The sequence below is a fragment of the Abramis brama genome (genome assembly GCF_963993115.1).
Source record: "Abramis brama genome assembly, chromosome: 21".
Taxonomy (NCBI): Eukaryota; Metazoa; Chordata; class Actinopteri; order Cypriniformes; family Leuciscidae; genus Abramis; species Abramis brama.
In genome coordinates, this window is record NC_139983.1 from 22,818,714 (window position 1) to 22,838,890 (window position 20,177).

The following is a 20,177-nucleotide window of genomic DNA, read 5'->3' on the forward strand; positions in this document are numbered from 1 at the left end:
CGCAAAACTTTTGCGAGAGAACACAGCCCCCTGCTTTAGGGGCTCCGTAAGTAAGTCTTAAAATCCTCTAAATCTTAGACATTAAACTGACATCACATGCTTTAGTTTATTTGTTTTATTACAACAGAAGAACCAGAGGTATACATCAGCTAAGCTAGGAGGGCCTTTGAATATTATCTCAAACAAAGGGGGGCCTTGGAGGCGAAAAGGTTGAAAACCACTGCTTTATAGGACAATATTATCATGGCAGGTTTAAAGTCGACATGACATTCTTTAAAGTATTTTAAAAAAAAATTTGTCATTTATAATTTTTTAGTGGTGCTTGAGGGTATTTTAAATTTTGTTTTATACTATTCTAGATTCTTACATATTGTTATTTTCTTTAAGTTTTAAACGTACACTGCAAAGCTAGAGTTTCGTTGTTGGTTTGTGGATACAATGGCATTGCTAAGGTGTTCCGAGCAGTTTAGCACGTTGCTGTGTGGTTTCTAATGTGTTTTCTTAGTGTAGGTTTTGGCACTTGCTATGTGAACACACAACACACACACACACACACACACATCTATCTTTATGAGGACATTCATTGACACAATGCAATCTCTAGCCGCTTACCCTAACCTTACCCATCACAACTAAGTGCCTAACCTGAACCCTTACCCTAAACCTACCCTTAACCTAACTATAACCTTGACCCTAAAACAAAGTCTTGACCCTCAAATAGGCCTTTAAAGGGGTCTCAGAAAGTGAAGACCGGCCAAAATGTCCTCACTTTACTCTTTTTGTCCTCACTCCAATGGTCTAAAACTCAAACTGGTCCTCACAAAGATAGTTGTACGAGTACACACACACACACACACACACACACACAAAAATCATGGACATGATTCAAAAAGGTTAAATGGTCCTGAAAAATGTAGTCACACTTGTGCTCCTCGCAGTCAAAAATGACCGCATTGGAAATTAATGGGAGATGAATTTCATCTAGTGACATTTTTTGGTATTGCAGCCGAACAAAATCTTACCGAAAGCTCTTTTTTTGAGATATCACGCTCAAATTTGGAAAAATTTGGAACACAACTTGTTTAGATTTATGGCTTTGATTTTCTTGCAGTTTTAGAGTAAAACGTGTTTTTGAAGAAAAAAATAAATTTCATATAAAAAATTTAAATAGTATTTTGTGCATTTTAATGAACAATAAACAAAATTCTGTAAAACTTTTTTTGACTTCAGCAATAATTTGCCAAGTGTATAGTCTTTGGCAAGTTTAGTCTCAAAAGAGATCAAACTTAAGTCTGTGCTCTAAAGCATTCTGCTCAAAAAGTGAATAAATGGATTATAACTACAGCGTAAATATAATTTAGTACCATAAAATCCACTAATAATACAATATATATATATATAATATAACATTTTCTAAATAAAATAGTACATTCATTTAATTGAAAAAAAAAGTAATTTTTTGATTGCCACGTGAAGAGCACCAGAGATTCTGCTCCCTATGTACATATGTGTATGGCTTAATGAGAAGATGCTGAAACAAAACTTTGCATAAACTTACAATGAGAGAGTTTAACCTGCGGGCCAGTAATGCACACACACACACACACACGCGTGTTGTGTTTTCATGTTTTATGGGGACTTTTAGACAATGTTTATACTGTACAAACTGTAAATTCTATCTCCTGTAACCCTAAATCACAGAAAACTTTCTGCATTTTTACATTTGCAAAAAAACACCACTAGTATGATTTATAAGCTGTTTTCCTTATGGGGATCAAAATATGCCCCAAGGACAAGGATTTCAGATAGTGCCATGCCATGCCATCTTTGTGGGGACATTTTGTCCCCATAATGTAGGCTAGGATTTATCAGGCCACACACACACACACACACACACACACACACACACACACACACACAACAATCAAAAACTTTGGCAACCGAATAACAAGAGATTTTCTATAGAAAATGCATCTGGTTGTTTAAATTACAACTCGTAACGTGGCATTAGCAACAGCTGTTAAATAAAACAATAAGCGAAATATTCTTCTTACACTGCTGGATATGCCCCATATGGTTTTGCGGAAGTATTTTGGAGGAAAATATTGTTACCATGGCAATTTTTTATTATCAGGGACCCGACTCTATTCCATATGACCTGTAAACGAAAATAATCGCATCTATGTTTTAGAGCGGAAAGAATTAATCCATAGCACAGAAACTTTGACATTCACATCCCCGTTCGCCATTGCAGCATCATCTGAACCTCCGTGATGAAGGAACCAGCCAGGAGGCGGTGTCTGATCAGAGCCCAACATTAAACATATCTGACGTCTATATCTCCATCATCATCGTCGCCTCTCAATGTCAAAATAACTCTTTGCATTTCTGTGCTATAGATTTTCCTTCAAATTCGCGTTTTCCGTCTGTTAACCCTCTGAACGTCTTTGGGGATCTGAAGTTTGCCTCAGTTTGCGCAACCGGTGTGTGAACTCGATCAAACAGCCCTATTTGATCGCTGTCCAGGGGAGACACCAGGGGATTCATATGAGCGTGCCTCCGGTGATCCGACCGCCGAGCCCCCTCCCGGGGTCGCAAGGCATTTCCTTCCAAATCCAGATCGGGTTGAGCCGGGAACCCGTCCTGCTGGATTCCGGCGAGTTCAGCCTGGCGCAGGTCCGAGAGATGGCATGCTCCATCGTAGACCAGAAGGTAACACTTTCCATTTTCCCTCATGTCTCATTCATTGCCCTTCCCGTACAAACATCATAGATGTCATCCTAAATACTATTTGAAGAAATGACTGTCTGGAGTTTAGAAATAACTTTTACTTGTTACTTGCACGTTTGTTGGAAATGGGGGTTTGTCGCTTATTTTCTTTCCAAACTCAAAGAATTTTAAGTTACGACGAACTTGAAAGCTTTATTTAAATATTGGCTTTTGTGTTGATATTAATATGATCTGCATTGGGTTTTGTCTGAATCTAGTCATTTAAAAGTCTGTTAGGCAGAACATACAGGCTTACAAATAACTTTCAAAATAGTCAATGAGAAAAGAAAAAAAAAATGATGGAAAATGGCAGTAAAATGAATTATTGTCAGACTATGAGTTTACTTCATAACCTGAAGCAGCAGAATCACACTGGTTGTTCTGCATTGTATTTTCCATTGACAGTGATGACGACATGGTGACGTTGGGTACTTATTGAACCAGTGAAGGGCTTGTACTAGCACACATCAGATTACTGCAGGCCTGTCTCTCCTACTGAAATACATTCTTTCAAAACTATTCAGTGGATTGTGTCTAGGAGATTTTTCCTTTGTTTGTTGATATTTGGGATATTCTGTCACAGCACAAATGTTCAATGTTATTTTGAGTGAACATCAGGGCAAGTAAGAAATTATTTTGGTTCACCTGACAAGATGGTTGTATAAATTGGCCTTGAACTTCATAATTAAACAGAAATTATCAGATTAAATGAATAGAAATTGCTAAACAAAACACACTACCTGCATTGTTGTTATGGAGTTGTACTATGCTTTTCTGCCATGAGATAGATATAGGCTACTGCTTTGACAAAATTACACTATAACTTCATAAATATAGGCCTAAGTGTAAATGGCATTAAATTTAAAAATAGATTAAAACATATTCATGCAGAGACTTTAAGACAAGAATACATGTAAGAAAAATATTTATAGTTGTGTGTCAATTTTTGATTTCTTCTATTATTTTGGCAGATTGGTCTTCCAGATCTATTTTATATCTATAAATTGAGCTCTTATTCCCGGTTTCACAGAGGGCAGGCTTAAGATAGTCCCAGACTAAAATGCATATTTGAGCTGTTTTAACTGAAAGCAACTTGCCATTGTTTTGTTGCCTTGGCTTTCGGCTTGCTTAGTTGGGGACATTTAATATTCAACAATATTACTGATCTGCCTTACTTAAGGTGGACGATGACGCAATTTTCTTCTAGAAACAAACTTTGTTGTATTATATTCATGTTATCACTGTGAAGCTGCTTTGATGCAATCTGTATTGTAAAAAGCGCTTTATAAATAAAGGTGACTTGACTTAACTTGTCTCAAAATGCATACCAGTATTTTGTTTTATAAGGAAAGTTTATAAAAGCTACTTAAATGTCCTAATTGAACTAAGGCCTAATCCTGGTTTAGTCTAAGCCCTCTCTGTGAAACCGGGCCTTAGGGTAACGGGAGTGAACATAATATCGTTTAACCTACCTCAGTTTTCTCCAAATCCATTATTTTTTTCTGGAAGAGAAAAAAGTTCTATAGCAACACCCATGTCTAAGTTGCTCTTTTCCATCCTTTCCTTCTCCCAGTCAAACACAATTCATTTTTGATACACAAGAACTGAAGTGAAGTTTCTGTGCAGTTTAATTACCCGCCTTATATGGTGTCAAGTGCATTTTGCATCTGGCTGTAGTTCTCGTGTATCATGAAGGCATCAGGTTTGAACTACGTTTTTTAGTGAATAACGACTTATATTTCATTTTTTCATCACAGAACTAACTGTGTGGTTTTAGAAGACTTAGAATATAGCGAACAAGTCATGTGGACTTTGATTTGTTATCATCCACTCTTGTATGGAAATGAGCATTCTGATAAATACCTTAAATGCTTTTCATTCTGATAAATAGGATTTGTGGTTATTGTTTTTTGTGTAATGACATGGAATGTCATGAAGGAGAAAGCCACACCTGACTACCTTTCTATGCAGTACAAGAGCATGTGAACTCACAAGTGCTTACAGTAGTAATACAGTTCAAGTCTTCTGTGTAGATTCACATTCTCAGAAATCGCATAACACAACAGTCAGATTGTCACCACCCCTTAAAATGCACATAAGATGACATCTGCACAGTTATCTTTTGGTGAAAAGTGTTTTCTGTTTTGTAAGCACCTGTGCTGTGACACATCACCAGAATGATACTAGCTCCATAAATATTACACATTGTGTGCATCTTACAAAGTTTGTGATGAGACACTAGGTGTTGACAACTACATAATTTCCCACCACTATCAAACATTGGTTTCTTCCTAAATCTCTTTCTCTCTCTCGCGACTTCCTAGTTTATTCTGTGACACAATGTGTGGAGGTTGCAGTCTGTGTTTTAAGACATACAGGTGTTAAAATACAGAGCAGTATTTTGATAAGCACAACAACAACAAGCATCATGTGATGCTTAACAAGAAACACCTTTCTTTTTTTTTTAGGTCTGACGTTGTCAGGATTTAGGAAAATAGAATTACTTGTTTAAATATATTTAGTAGAAAAAAACGTAAATGAGAAAAACAGATCTGCAACCTGGGTGCCTTCAACGCCTTGTACACGTTCTCTTGCTCTCTTGAGCTTAAGCACACCAAGCATTTAACACTTTAATTAGTTTGATGTGAGATGTTGAATAAGTGTGTAAGAGGTGAAGGTGACATTGTTGTGCAGACAGTCACAAAAAATGCTGTGCTTGTATAGTTTGGTTGAGTGTGTTGGAATGTGTTAGTGGGATGGGGGGCGTTTGTTTCGTTTTATCTACCTGCCGCACTGTGCTGTTGTACAGGTGTTCACATGGCAAAGAACATTTAAAAATAATTCAGACAACCCAGAGATGTCACACTTCCCTTCTTTCTTTTATCTTTTATTGTTACATTTAGGGCAAGTCTGATGTGTGACAATATCCTATAACACTAGAACTGTTGAGTTTGTTCATACGTTCAATTCCCTGTCATATTATAGGCAGATTTTGTCTTTAAAGGAATAGTGACATCACTATTTACTCATCCTCATGTTCTTCCAAACCGGCATGATTTTCTCTCTTCCGTGGAATACGATAGGAGACATTTTAATAATGTACTCAAATGTATTTTCCATGTAATAACAATAAATGGGGATTGAAGCTTTCAAGCTTCAAGGAGGACACAAAAGCACCATAAAATTTCATAAAATATTCTAAATGTAGTCCATGCAACTTGCGTGCTATATTCCATTTGATAGCTTCAGATGACTTGAAATCATTGAGTCAATGAGTACTTGGTCAAATTGTTTTTGTGAAATGGATCAAATGATTCAAAGAGATCTGATTCATTCATGAATCTTACATCACCGCTTCTCTCTTTACTGTTATGCAGCAAGAAAAGCTACACCCTTAGAATTAAAGTTTCTTTATTGGCATCATTAGCTGCTTTTCCATCATCGGGCCAAACCATTCTCATTGCTGAACCGTTCCATTCCGTGGCGATCCGTTACAGATATGGTTACCTTTTCCACTCTAAAGCTGATAACAGAACGCTTTAGAATGTAATACAAATGCGTCAGTCCTTGCCTTGGCACCGCAAGAGTTTACAGACAGTATGAGATGTATATAGCGACTGCTTTATGGAGGATGAACAGATATTCATTTTAATTTTGTTATTAACTTGTGTTTATTTCGCTAAATAGCACGCTTGGCCAGGTACCAAGAAACTGGTAGCTAGGCAACAGACAAGCGACCTATCCTGAGTGGCGACGTCACTACACGCATTCTACCAGCACGGTTGGCTAACCATACTGAGAATTGCAGCGCGAATAATCATGGCGTGCTGAACCAAGCTCTAGTGGAAATATAACGGGAACCCTAACTGTTCTTAGTACCACTAGGCCCGACAGTGGAAAAGTGGCTATTGATTCCATGAAGTACCTTTAAAATTGCTGAAACCTTTCCATTGCACATAATGTTCTTTATAGTGGAAAAGGTTCAAACTATATGAAAAAATATATATATTTTAAAGGGGTCCTATTATGCTTTTTAATTTTTTCAACTTTAGTTAGTCTGTAATGTTGCTGTTTGAGCATAAAAAAAGATCTGTAAGGTTACAAAGCTCAAAGTCCACTCCAAAGAGAGATATTTTATTTAACAGAATACACTTTCCAAGAACTACAACAAACTACTCGTTTGGACTACAACACGTTTTTTCCGGGCTTTGTGAAGTCATAATGTTACTCATTTAAATAATCCATGCCCACAGAATACGCAAGAAAGGGGACGAGCCCTGGTTGAGCTGCATTAGAGAAGACAGTGTTGTTTCTATGCAAAGAGACACTGTTTTTCCACCCCGTTTCCAAAATTCATTAGTTTGACCTTCCTATGGCTGATTTTAAACTCTAAAACCCCAACGTTTATCTGTGTGATGCACATTTTACTGAGAACAGCTTCCAATTAATCATGGCTTTGTGATTACTGTTCGATTACTGTTTAACTTTATATTACCATAGTTTTCCTACAAATATCATTATTAAATGGTGTATAACGTATCTGAAATTGATAAGAAAATTACAACAAAAGTAAAAGAAAAATACCAATCTGAAACGTCCTGTGAAATCCGTGCTTGCAGAGTCCGTGCTTGAAATCTGTTCTGCACGATCCTCTTGTTTGTTAACATTCTTAAGTTTGAATCAGGCTTGAATTGGTTTGAAATTTACCCCAACCTTAATATTTACACCTGAGCAGATGAAACTTGCGGTTATTGTAATGAGCGTGAGATTTCCCGAACACGCCGTGCAAATCACAACACACTGGGCCAGCTAACCAATCACAGCATATTTCATATTTCGGAAGGAGTGGCTTCATCGAAACAGGAACTAAAGACGTATTAGAGTCAGACTGGGGAGAGATGTGCTGTAATAATGTAAAATATGTAAAAAGAATTATGTGTTTTTTGAACAATGAAGCAAGTACTCCCCAATAACAAAATCAAGACTTAAAATGGCATAATAGGACCCCTTTAAGAACTATTCACTGAAAAGTTATTTGGAGAACCTAAAATGGTTCTTCTATAGCCGCTTTCCGACCAAGTAGTTCTAGGAACTTAGTTCTAGGAACTGTCCACTTCTAAACAGTTCTAAGAACTACTCTCCCCCAAACTCGGTTTTGCTGTTTGCGTTCGCACTGGCCAAATGGCCATAGGAACTGTAAGGGAGTGACGCAAGCACGGCGACTTTTATTTTGACGGCGCGACGGACCTTTATTTTGGCGGCGCTGAGAACGCCAGAGCAAACAATGCTCGCATTCTCTGTGTTTATTAGTTAGCGATCTGTCTAACAGTACTGTTTAATATGTTATTAGATAGAACTGTTATAGAAAGTAGACAGTATATGAAAAAAGGTTATTAGCCTATGCCGTGTGGTTGATGTCCAGTGTTGCTAGCTGGGCAGATAAACATAATAATGTTTGGCTTGGTTCCCTCAAAGTTGCGTTGGATTTTCTCTTCAGCATAAAGGTTTAGAGACCCATCTATCACTGTTTTCCATGTTTGTATAGTTCGTTTATGGAGTAAATATATAGGCTATAATCTGTGTGTTTACATTCTAGCTGTTTTAAAAATGGCGGGTGCTGGTGTTCCGCGTGCGTTCGGTCAATCAGGATACACTAACGTCACGGATAGTTCCTATAGTGCTGGTTTAGACCGACTCTGAAGTAGGACCCAAATTAGTTCCTACAAATGGAGTTCCTAGAACTAAAATCGTTCCTAGTTCCTGCGGTGCGAACACGCCGACATCCGGGTACTTTAGCCAATAGTTCTAGGAACTGTGAAAAGGTTCCTCCGGTCGGAAAGCGGCTATAGGCACTGCTGTGAAAACCACCTTTTTGGGGTTTGGCGAATGCCAAGATTTTCAATTCATATTGACTGGTCTGGTCTTTTCCTCATGCTAATTTTCAGTTAGGTAATTTTCAGTTCTCACTTACTTTCATTACATTGAATATATTTTTCCATAAAAAAAGTCAAACGTCTTTTGAACGACATGAGGGAGAGTAATAATATAATTTAGCATAACTTTTCCTTAATGGACAAGATGTTCCACACTTAAGTTGGCCTTGGAAATCAACTTCAGTTACTACTTTGTTCATTTATTATCTGAGCCAGTGCTTTAATACAGCAGAGGACAACAAATGTCTTTTGAGCTGCAAGGATCAAGGACCATCCTTGGTCAGATCACAAGAAGTCAAGAAAGGTGGAGCAAGACTGCTTGACCATGAAGCAACTGAAAGAGTGTAATAGCTTATATTGTCATTTTATGGGAAGAACATGAGGATATTTGCTGCATTGAAACTCTTCACAGCAGAGTCAGATAGATGGGGGGAAATTATTTAGGATTGAGTGAAAATGATTTTCTATGATTACTCAGAATTGTCTTTGATGAAATGACAGTCATTCAAACTTGGAATGGGACAGACAAACACTTATATTTGAAAACAATATTTAAAAAAAGAAAAATCACTCCATACCTTTACCAAGAAATATACAACAAAAAGCAACAAGGGCAGCAATATGATCTGATCTTAGGCAGAAATAAAAACTCTCTTTACCATCTCCTCTTCTTTCTCACATTGACAAAAGTCCTTAGTGCTATCAAGGGCCTGCTTAATAGACTGTGAATCCATTAGTGCTCTGGATTATCAGGCTTAATTAAAGTGATAGCGCCTTTGTTTGAAGTTTGCACCTTTTTGCATTACCGCTCCTCAAAGTGTTCTTATTAATCAGCGGGGCTGCCGCACTCTTCATGCTAAGCGCTAACCGATCCATTGCTCAGTCCATAGCATAGACGCGGCTGGCAGATGAGCATAGCTGATGACGGCTGTGTGGAACAGCTACTTGTGTTTGACGAGTGATTTCATGTCATCCTAATGCATCCATCACGGGTCTAAAACAAGTAAAAAAAAGATCCTTGTATTCGTGGAGCTAAGTTTAACGGAGTCTTTCTGTAAACGTGCACAAAAGACCTGAAGTGTATTTTGCAAATTGTAACAATGAAATAGCCTCCAAAATGTAGATTTTAACGCAATTATACATTTACATTGCCTAAGACATTATATTTGAATTATCGATATTAGCTTATATGGTCATCTCACCAGCACTGTTCTTTCTATGTGAGTCTTTCTAGTTGCTTGGCAACTGATTATGATTGCCTGTGAAGTACTTATCTGAGTGCCATTATGATGACGAGAGCCATGTGTGGTGGGGTCACGCACTCACACACACACACACACACACACACACACACACACACACACACACACACACACACACACACACACACACTCCCACACTGGGGTAAGAGATGAGAGCTGCACATAGCCCATTGTTAAGCAGCTGTTTTGGAGAGTATTCAAAGAGCTTTCATTATCATGAGATACATGACGGTGTGCATGTGTGTACGCCTGTTTTTGAGGACCGTGGCTTCATAGCGTCTCATTCATCTTGTTTGTTTTTTTTGTTTCAGCAATGTGTAGCGGTGCTGCAAAACACTCTTTGGTCTTTAAACCAGTCAGGTGGCTGAATGGATTCTTGCTGTCGTATATAATGATGTGGCTCTGGCGAAATAGTCATGAAATGTTTCCTGGGTAAGGTGGACCGATGGAGTTTCAGTTTTGCTCTTTCATTTAATAGCATTATTGAGAAATGGATTCTCATGCTGTCCAACATGGAAATAAGAAGGAAAGTTAACAAAGAAACTTGTTAACTGCTTTCAGTAATGACGTAATCACATATTGCAGTAATTGAAATTACAAAAAATATGTAGAGTTTGTCTCAGTGTCAATGCAGTTTACTGGGAGGTTACGTTGTTTTCATGGGTGTTCAGGCAGGATTGGAAAACACAATTATCTCTTCAGGATAACCAAGCACAAACATGGTCATGTAGTGTTTTATTTTTTACATCCAGTCACTGAAAAATCTCTTACAAAAAGGTATACACGAGTCATTCATGTTGAACCTTAAGCATCAGCATGTACTTTACAGACCAAGTGTTTGATTTATTAAAGCATTTAGCATCTTTGAAATTTTTGGGTCAGTGATGTGATGCTTGTTTTTGTCCAATCTATCAGTATAGATAGTATATATATAAAAAATGCAGTTCATAATGCATTTAATACACCTCTTCAATGATGAGCATGTTTTTACTGAAATGAAATGACGAACAAAATCACGACATGTCAACTAACTCTAATTAGAATTTTAGTAGTATATTACTAAACTGTCTGCTTAATATCTGCTAACACTTTATTTTGATGCTCTCCCAACAGACATTCTACTGACTATAACTAACTTTGCAAATATATGTCAGCTTATTCTACTAACACACTTAGTCTACTTGTACTCAACAAATACTCTGAGTTAGTTGACATGTAGGTTCAACGTATTGTCAAAAGAACATCAAAATAAAGTGTAAAGTGCATCTTTTTGAATTTAAATAAAACATTTCCTGTTTGGGAATTTATTTTATTTTCATTTTATTTAATGTCCATTTTACTGTAATTGTTACATGACCAACCCCATTAAAACTAATACTTTTATTCAGCAAGGATCAAAAGTGATAGACAAAAAAAAATCGATTTCAAATAAATGCTGTTCTTTTAAACTTTCTATTCATCAATGACAAAAAAAAAAAAAAATCACAGTTTTGACAAAAATATTAAGCAGCACTACTGTTTTTAACATTGATAATAATTAGAAATGTTTCTTGAGCACCAAATCAGCATACATTATCAGAATGATTTCTGAAGGATCTTAAAATATTTTTTTCTTATATTTTTCCTTATATGTAATTGATTAATAAAACATGTACGAGAGCGGCACATGCAACAATTTATAAATATAAACAGCTTTGATAATCTCCCTTAGGGGTCTCTACATGTTTAAACAAACTGAAATAAGTGCCAACTTCAATAAAAATGTCACTTTAACTCCTTAAGACTTTAATTGTTCTTTAATCTCATATAAAACTACTGAAAGTGGTACAGTGATTGCAGAAGAAAGCTTGGCTTACGTATTGTTTCATGATTGTTGCACCTCATGCTGTGTGAGGGAGTCCAGTTCACCTTGTCATAGGCAAAATATCGAAATTATAAAGTCAATTTAGAGGTGTACCACCCGCTAAGCCTGTCATGCTATTTTAATGATCTGCTGTAGCACCTCAAAGCCCAACAGAACTTGTGCTGTCTCCAGCCGAGTGCACTTTGCCAAGGGTTAGTTAGTGGGCATGTCTGCACTGAGGAAGAGAGCTGTAAAATACTCACTAATAAAGTGTGAACATACAGCCATTAGGGTGACAATGAGAATCTTAGCAGCCCTAAAAGAGAGCTGTAATTAGATACAGTGTGCAGTCTCATCTTATAGTGTCGCTCATCCAGATGATTCTCCACAGGATTATGCACATGGAAATGTACAGTTATGTGAGTGTATGGACAGTAATTGAGACCTAAACATCTTTACCATCTCAATGTTTAGGGCTTGATTTTTTTAAATCAATGCTCTACTCCTTTTTGGCCCATCTCGTGCAAATTCTAGTAAAATTAGTAATTTTAAATCATCACTGTAGATTTAATTAAAGGCATAGTTGACCCCCCAAAAGAAAACTGTAATTACTTACTTACTCCCCCTAATGTTGTTACAAACCTATATTTCTTCTTTCTTCTGTGAAACATAAAAGAAGATATTTCTGATATATACAGTGAAATCACTTGGATCCAAAACAAAATATTGACTTTCATTGTATAGCCAAAAGAACACTGACTTATATACACACACACACACACACACACACACACACACACACGTATGTGTTCCTTTTATGTTCCACAGAAGAAAGAAAGTACAGGTTTGGAATGACAAATGACAGAATTTTATTTTTGCACTCAGAAAAAAAGGTACAAAAGCTCACTGGGGTGGTACCCTTTCAAAAGGTACACCTTTGTACCTAAAGAGCGGATATTGGTACCTCGAAGGTACATATTGGAACCAAAAGTGTACATTACCTAAATGGTACATAGAATGTTTTCAAGGGTACCGTGACCGTCCCGGTGACAGCTTTTGTGGGTGAACTGTCTGAAACTTGCTTGAGATCTTAATACCATATGATACACACCATATGATGAGCCTTGTTATAACATCTTGATCCAGCAGCCATGTCTTTGGCAGAACACCTGGTTGTTTCCTTGTGCGTGTGTGTGTGTCTGTGTATAGGGTGTATAAATAGAGGAGCAGTGCTCCAATAGTATTGATCAGTGGTTGTTACAGCACAGCCAGCAGCTACTAACCTGCAGACTACACATGGCTCGGGCAGACCAATTGACTGATGGTGGTTATGGTTCATGCTGTCTAGGCTCATTGACTGGCTCTCTGTGAAATCTAGTATGTTTGGTGTTCTGGTAGATGTACAAAGCCATGTATTTTATTTGATAAAATACAGTGACACACAATCTGTTGATTTTGTGCTCAAGAAACATTTCTTTTTATTATCAATGTTGAAAACATTTGTGCTGCTTAATCTATTTGTGGAAACACTGATATATTTTTTCAGGATTCTTCAAAAGAACAGCATTTATTTTGTAACAATGTAGTAGTCTGAATGGTAATGTTAATGTATATAGTCTTTTTTCACATTGCTGCTATACATGATTTTAACTGAATGCACACTTTTGTTTCTTTGCTCTAATATGTATAAAATTATTTTAAATATTTTTTAATAATACATTTAAGTTTGCTTTACATTTAAGGTAGCATGCATGATGTGTGGTGATGTGTGGAAGTATGACAGGAACTATAAGAGCTAACTGTGTCATAACATAAAGCATCTATAGATTTTTTTTTAAAAGAAAAGAAAATACAACTATCCCTTAAACAACACAACTGTGTGCACAGTCCTCTATTGGTGCTTCAGTTACAGCCTTCTTAAATAAAATAGCTACAAGTCTTCAGCCACATCTTTAAGACATGTTTTGGAAAGCATAATATTGCAAATGATATTCCTCAGTACAAAGCGTTCTCCCTTCTGGCACGTTCATACAGTTTCTCACAGCAAACTGCACTGCCAAAGTTACAACAGTGTTAAGTTCATTACACTTCACCCAACCACTCTGAATTTACTTATGGTGAAACTAATGGAATAAATCAAGATTAAACTCTGAGAACTCCTCTAGAAGTGCCAGGAATTATTGTGACGAGTCAAATGGATGAAAACACCAATGATGAAATCAGTTTTACTGTGTAAAGAAAGTGAAAAAAAAAATAATAATAAAAATTATATATATATATATATGTATATATATATATATATATATATATATATATATATATATATATATATATATATATATATATATATATATATATATATATATATATGTTACTGCTTACCATTTATATACGTATGTGTACCAAATATGAGAGCATGTCAGCCAAAAGTACTGAATCCCTTTTCCTTGAGGTGCAACGTTTGACTCACTCATGCTTTGAATGCACAAAATGGCTTGCAGTATTTCATGGAAACAAACCACCGTTCTACTGACTTTGGCACAGTGTGCACAGCTTAATATCTTCTGCTCATAGCCTCTTGATTATTTATCATCCTCAAAACTGATTACAAGACGAAGGTCTGTGCGTCACGGGTGTCTGTTCTTCTACTGGCATGGATTTCGTAGCCTAATATAGTTAGACATCATCACCGCATATGCGCTACCGTGGTTGTTGTCATCTTTGTTGTTGATAACCCACATCTTTAGCCTGCAATTCTCCCTGCAATTTATGCTTGTTTTGAAGTGAAGTGTCACATAAACCACCCTGATTTTGCATCAAGTTAATATTGTGTTGTTTTCCCTTCACTTCCCATACGTCTTCCATGATGGAACATGTGTGAGGCATGGTTCTGATGTCATAGGGCCGCCCTCGTACATCCCAGTGTTTGCTTTAGCTCCATATATACCCTGTGTCGAATATGTCTACTTCCCAACATCCACTTTATTTTTAACGTAAGAGAGAGCACGGCCATTTTTTACCTGAATGGGCTTCCATTGTCATCCACTCCTAGTTATTTTTTTCTATACAAAACAGCTTGTTATATTAGTATTTATTTCTTTTACTTTAATGTATTGTTGTAATTATAAACACACTGGCTTATAGTGCAAATAGTTTTAACATTTAGTGCACATTGTTATACTTCTAGTTATTTGCCTGTGAATCGAACGCTTCACAGATTCTCAAAAAACAGCTTACTTCCACTTTTTGCAAAATATGGTGGATATGCGGAAAACATATTATTTCCGAATTCATAGTATTTATAAACCAGTAAGCAAAACGTACTTGGATGACCTACTGCTTTTGCTGAGATTTTGAAGTGCGCATCCAATGGACACTTCACTGTCCCACTGGGCCACGTACATCCGGATTTTCATTACATTCATACTATATAGAACATACATTTAAACAGTGGGCAAGCAAATTCTTATCAGGGTTATTATAGTTAACTAAAACTAAAATCATTAAAAAAAATAACCCTGGGTCATTCTAAACCCTGGGTAAAAGGAATCTTTATTCACGTTTCACACTGCACATTCCCAGCGTCCTTATTTGCATTTTTGATGTGTCACTGTTACTGATACTGTACTGTTACTGGACAAACACAGCACATGACCTGTTTACATAAAGGTTCTAGCATTGCGCATCCTCATATTACACATTGTTGACTGTAATATCAAGTTTTTTATAAAGGTAAGAATGAAACGGTCTTTTCTTCACTCCAGTTGTCGCGTTTTCCATCACATTTTTCCTATCATAAGCAGAAACCACTGTTTCCATGACTGCCCAAAGTGCGTGAAATATAAGGCACGCGATTGGTTGTTGTTTGCTAAGCATCTAGTTCTAACACCATATAATTTCACACTGTACACGTTTGGCACCGCAATGCAGAGTTAACACCACAAAAGCTCCAGAACACGGTTTCAAAACCCTGGATAAAAGGCGGTGCTAACCCCTATTCTAAATTACAAGTGTGAAATTCTCCTACCCAGGGTTAAAAGCGGTGTTTAGAACGACGATAACCCGGGTTAAGCGCAGTGTGAAAAGCGATTTCGGGCATTTTGTGTGCATGCTAGGCTAACAGTAGGTTAATATATCAATGCAAAGGTTAATTGATTGCAAATCATGTAACATATCCATATGCACATCCACCAAGATATGAAAATGTATTTATACATGCTAAAGCTTAATTGTAATAGCTGTAATCCATTATGTATTTTATATGTAATATAATGCACATATCACAATATGACAACAGGTTGATATCATTAGTTTGAGTAATTAAAGGGCTAAGGTTCTTTAGGATGTCAAAGCTTCGCTGAGAGGAAGGAACTGCGGTTTAGCGTTAAGAGCAGGGCATTGAGCCTGGTATGGCGTAGGCGAGAGGGGGTTGACAGTTAGAACAGATGATTCACTCCTTACGAGCTTTCAGAGTGCTCGCTTGCTCTTTCTCTCTGCTCGTCCATCTTTCTCCTACCCTTTTTTTCCCCAACATACCTGCCTTTTTCGACACACACAAGTGCTCGCTCCACCCTGACAACCAGCTTCAGCAACCAGTTGTTTAAAGGGAAGACAACATCCAAATTGATGCTCTTCTCGCTGCGCTAGCCTGTCATCTATAAAACACATACAGAGAGATGGCAGAAAATGACAGTCATGAAAGACCATCAAGCGAGGGGGTCTGGGCAGCTCTCTTAGAGGCAATAACAGAGTTATTGTCAGAGGATTCCACCGATCGGAGCCAGACATCTCCCAAGGGGTTAATGACAAGGATCGGTGTGTCTTTGGCTTTGATGGCTCAGACATGCAGCAGATATATGTGCATCCATTTGTGCCAAACAAATGAATAGTGCTCAATCAGGAAAGAGCCTTGGGTGTCCGCTGCCATGACAACCCACACTGTTACAGTGAGGCTGCTGTCATGGTGACCTCAAAAGCACACTTGCCTCTGTGTATCTTCATTGTGTAGCACTCATTAGAGCAAGACAAGAAGGGTAGGAATCTGCACAATTAAACCACGAAAAGAAGGAAAAGGACAACAGATAGTCCGTCCCGCAAGTGGTGTCAAATTGAATCTAATAAACGTTGTAATGTTGTGTGAGTCTGTGTGTGGTGCTCGAATCTGATTTCCAAGCTTTGGTTTGGAATGTGTGCTTGCGGTGGTATGCTTTTAAAAGGCGAGTCTACCGCTTACTCTGTAACCGTATGATATGCTAACAGCGCGTTTTGGTGCAGTGTACATCTTGTGTGGGCGTTCGGAGGTGAGATCCTCTGCCGGGTTGCTAAAAAAAATTATAGAGCCATCTCTATTTTCTCCAAACCAGTGCACTAGAAGCATTAGCTCTGATCAAATGTTCTTTAGAGGATCTTACTATAAAATGGCACATTTGGAATTGTGAATAAATGTGACACGGCTATTCAACTGGATTGGGAACAAGGCGAACGATTAGCGTTCAATCTGTTAACCTGTAGTCTGATAATCATCATATGCTTTCACAGTCTGTTAGCATCCAGATATCTTGGATGGAGACGCTTTATAATCCCACAGTTGCTTTCTCAATGTTAGTCATTGCTGCTCTGTGTTTCTATTTAGAAATTGGATTTTTTCCACATTCGTTCACTTCCTATTCAGCTGCCATACTTTGCTTTCTGTAGATGCCTCTTTAGAAATCTCATTTGAAGCAGCTTCCTGCATTTTTGTACATTTAAATGCATACAGGAATATCAGGCACATGCATACTCTCAGCTGCTATAAAGACTAAAGCAAAATTGAGCAATTTAAGAGCCGGGACCAGTTGCATAAACTTAAAGGGATGGTTCGGAGTAAAATCAACCTAGGGTCCTTTGCACCGTGACCTCCAGCCAAACACCCACCTAGAAGCCTTTTTTCCCTTGGTCGAACATTATTAAAGTTAGAGCTTATTTTGAAATATCAGCCGGATGGCTTAGTGCAGGTGCTAATGGAACCTAGGATGTATCTCGTAAATTACCCCACTAATAATGCCCAGAATGGTACCAAACTTCTACAGTAGTACAAATAGATTCTGTACTCATAAAACAAGGCATTGGAAAGTTTGTAAGTACATCATGAGTTTATTTAAATAACACTTGCCTGACGGCTCATGCTACCGCTAACCCGGATGTCGACGTCACTTCAGTGGTTTGGGAAAAGCACGTAAAAGTCCTGGCAGAAAGCGATGCATAAGGATGTAGTGTAACGACGAATTATTATTTTTTTCCGAAGTGTTGATAGCTTAGTGTTAACTAATAATTGTCAAAAACTACCAACAAAATATTAGTGCATTCCTGGAACTGGGCGTCGTTACACTACATTACCTCCTGCCATTTGCATACTACTGGCTTAGATATTATATTATTCATATGCATTGTTTCTTTATGTGTGGTATTTCAGTAACTGATACTCAACACAGAGTTCAATACCAGCATATTCTGGATGTATGAACTTACAGAATAATGTCAATGCAGATGCAAAGTTCAAATACAAGTTCATAGTGACAGCTAGAGAAGTTTTGATTTGTGATCTCTTTGTTTGTGGTATAATAAAACCCAAGTAGCTTAGATGCGAGTGCCCTTTGTGAATTGTGTAGGTTTGAATTGCCATTACCTGCAGGCCTTCTCTGCAGTGTTGCTGCAACTCAACCCAGCAGGGATCAATAGGGAATGAGGCTAGTGAGCCATTTCCCCAGCGGTCTACATGGGTCAGTCAATATGTTGCTCTCTTCTTTTGACATTGGATTGATTGCGAGGCTGCTGTTTGTAAAACTGTTTAGGAGCAGTCAAAAAAGAGAAAAAAACAAAAAGCATTTAATGCTATAAATCTGTTTTTGTCATTAAGGTTTGTCCCATGAGCGATCATAATGTGTTTTCTGAGTACCGGTACTTTTTTATAACTGAATGAAAAGCTTCAGGTATGAGAAATGGTGTCTGCAATTTGAATGTGTGGGGAGGGCTTTTAGATGCATTATATGTCTGGCATCAGTAGACAAGCATTTCATGTAAGCTAACCATCATAAACTACACACCACCCACTCAATGTAGTCCTTACTCAGTAAAAAAACCCTGACAGACATAATTTTTCTTCCATTACAGTTCCCAGAATGTGGCTTCTATGGGATGTATGAAAAGATTCTTCTTTTCCGTCATGATCCAAACTCTGAGAACATTCTGCAGTTGGTGAGGTGCGCGGCTGAAATTATGGAGGGAGACCTGGTGGAAGTCGTCCTGTCAGGTAAGTGTCGTGTTCAATAGTTTTTGCTCAGCATGTAGTCATGCCCCTAGACACATATGTACATCCATCATCTTCTTATTTGTAGTGTAACACATTGATTTATAGATCAGTTAGACAAGACACTGTGACTTTGTTGCAACACCGCCAAAGTTTTTGCAGTCTGCCACACACCGTAGTGCGATTCCTGTGCCATTTCTGACTATTATTTGTCTCTTAGTCCTTCCATTTCCCACTCTGGAAAAGTTGATGCGCATCCAAGTTTTGATGCCTTACCCGGTGTGAAAACCGGAGTTGCTTTGCTGAGGAAGCGATGGAGGTATCGCATTTGACACTGCTAAAGTGTTTCTCCAAACACTTGGCAGGCCTTCCCCTCCCTTCTTTCCTCCCGCTCTCCTCCCTGTGCTATGTCAGGTAATTGAGTGAAGTCTATTCTGACGAGATAAAGCGGGGACTGACACCTCCTCCACCCCCCCAGCCTCTCTACCAGGTCTGGTGTATTTCTCTGTACAAGTGTGTGTCTGTGACAAGATGAATCAGGTGATTAACACACCCAGATGCACAAATTTTCATAGACGAGCCTTTGGGAGCCTGGAGTAACACTTCTCAATGACACACTTGAAAGCTGCTTTCACTGTAAAGTAACATAGAAGAGTTTTATAACTGTCACAAAAGTAAGGTCAACGTTTATTAATTATGACACCCCCAGAGGGACCCCGTGCGATTGTCTCGTCACTTTTCTCAGAGGATAATTTCACCAGTTACTGACGCAAAAGTAAATTGCGTCTTAGTGAATCAATAGCTATGTTTCCATCCAAAGTTGTGAATTTAACTTGTGCGCAAAATGGGAATATCACATAAAACATTTGTGAGTAAAGCACCGTTTCCATCCAGTGAGCCGAAGAGAGCAAAATTGTCACTGATAAACTGGCGCTAAGTATCAATAAGAAAAATGGAAGTTGCTGCAGGAGGAGAAGCCACTGTATATAATTTTCATATATAATAAATTACTTGCACCTCAGAGCGTGTAGACGAAATGCAATATGTTATCTTGTTTCTGCATGCCTGCTGTAAGACAGTTCTGG

General features: G+C 37.8%; 1 protein-coding gene across 2 annotated transcripts in view; it reads left to right on the forward strand.

The window, feature by feature from the left end:
• Window positions 1–2,345: 2,345 nt before the first annotated feature.
• prkd1 (protein kinase D1) overlaps window positions 2,346–20,177 on the forward strand; it is a 36,970-nt gene continuing 19,138 nt past the window's right edge. For both annotated transcript variants that reach the window (XM_084096267.1, XM_084096268.1), the window contains exons 1-2: window positions 2,346–2,712; window positions 18,957–19,095. In XM_084096267.1, coding sequence (XP_083952393.1) covers window positions 2,548–2,712; window positions 18,957–19,095 — 304 coding nt within the window. In that variant the 5' untranslated portion in view covers window positions 2,346–2,547. The remainder of the gene's footprint in view (window positions 2,713–18,956; window positions 19,096–20,177) is intronic.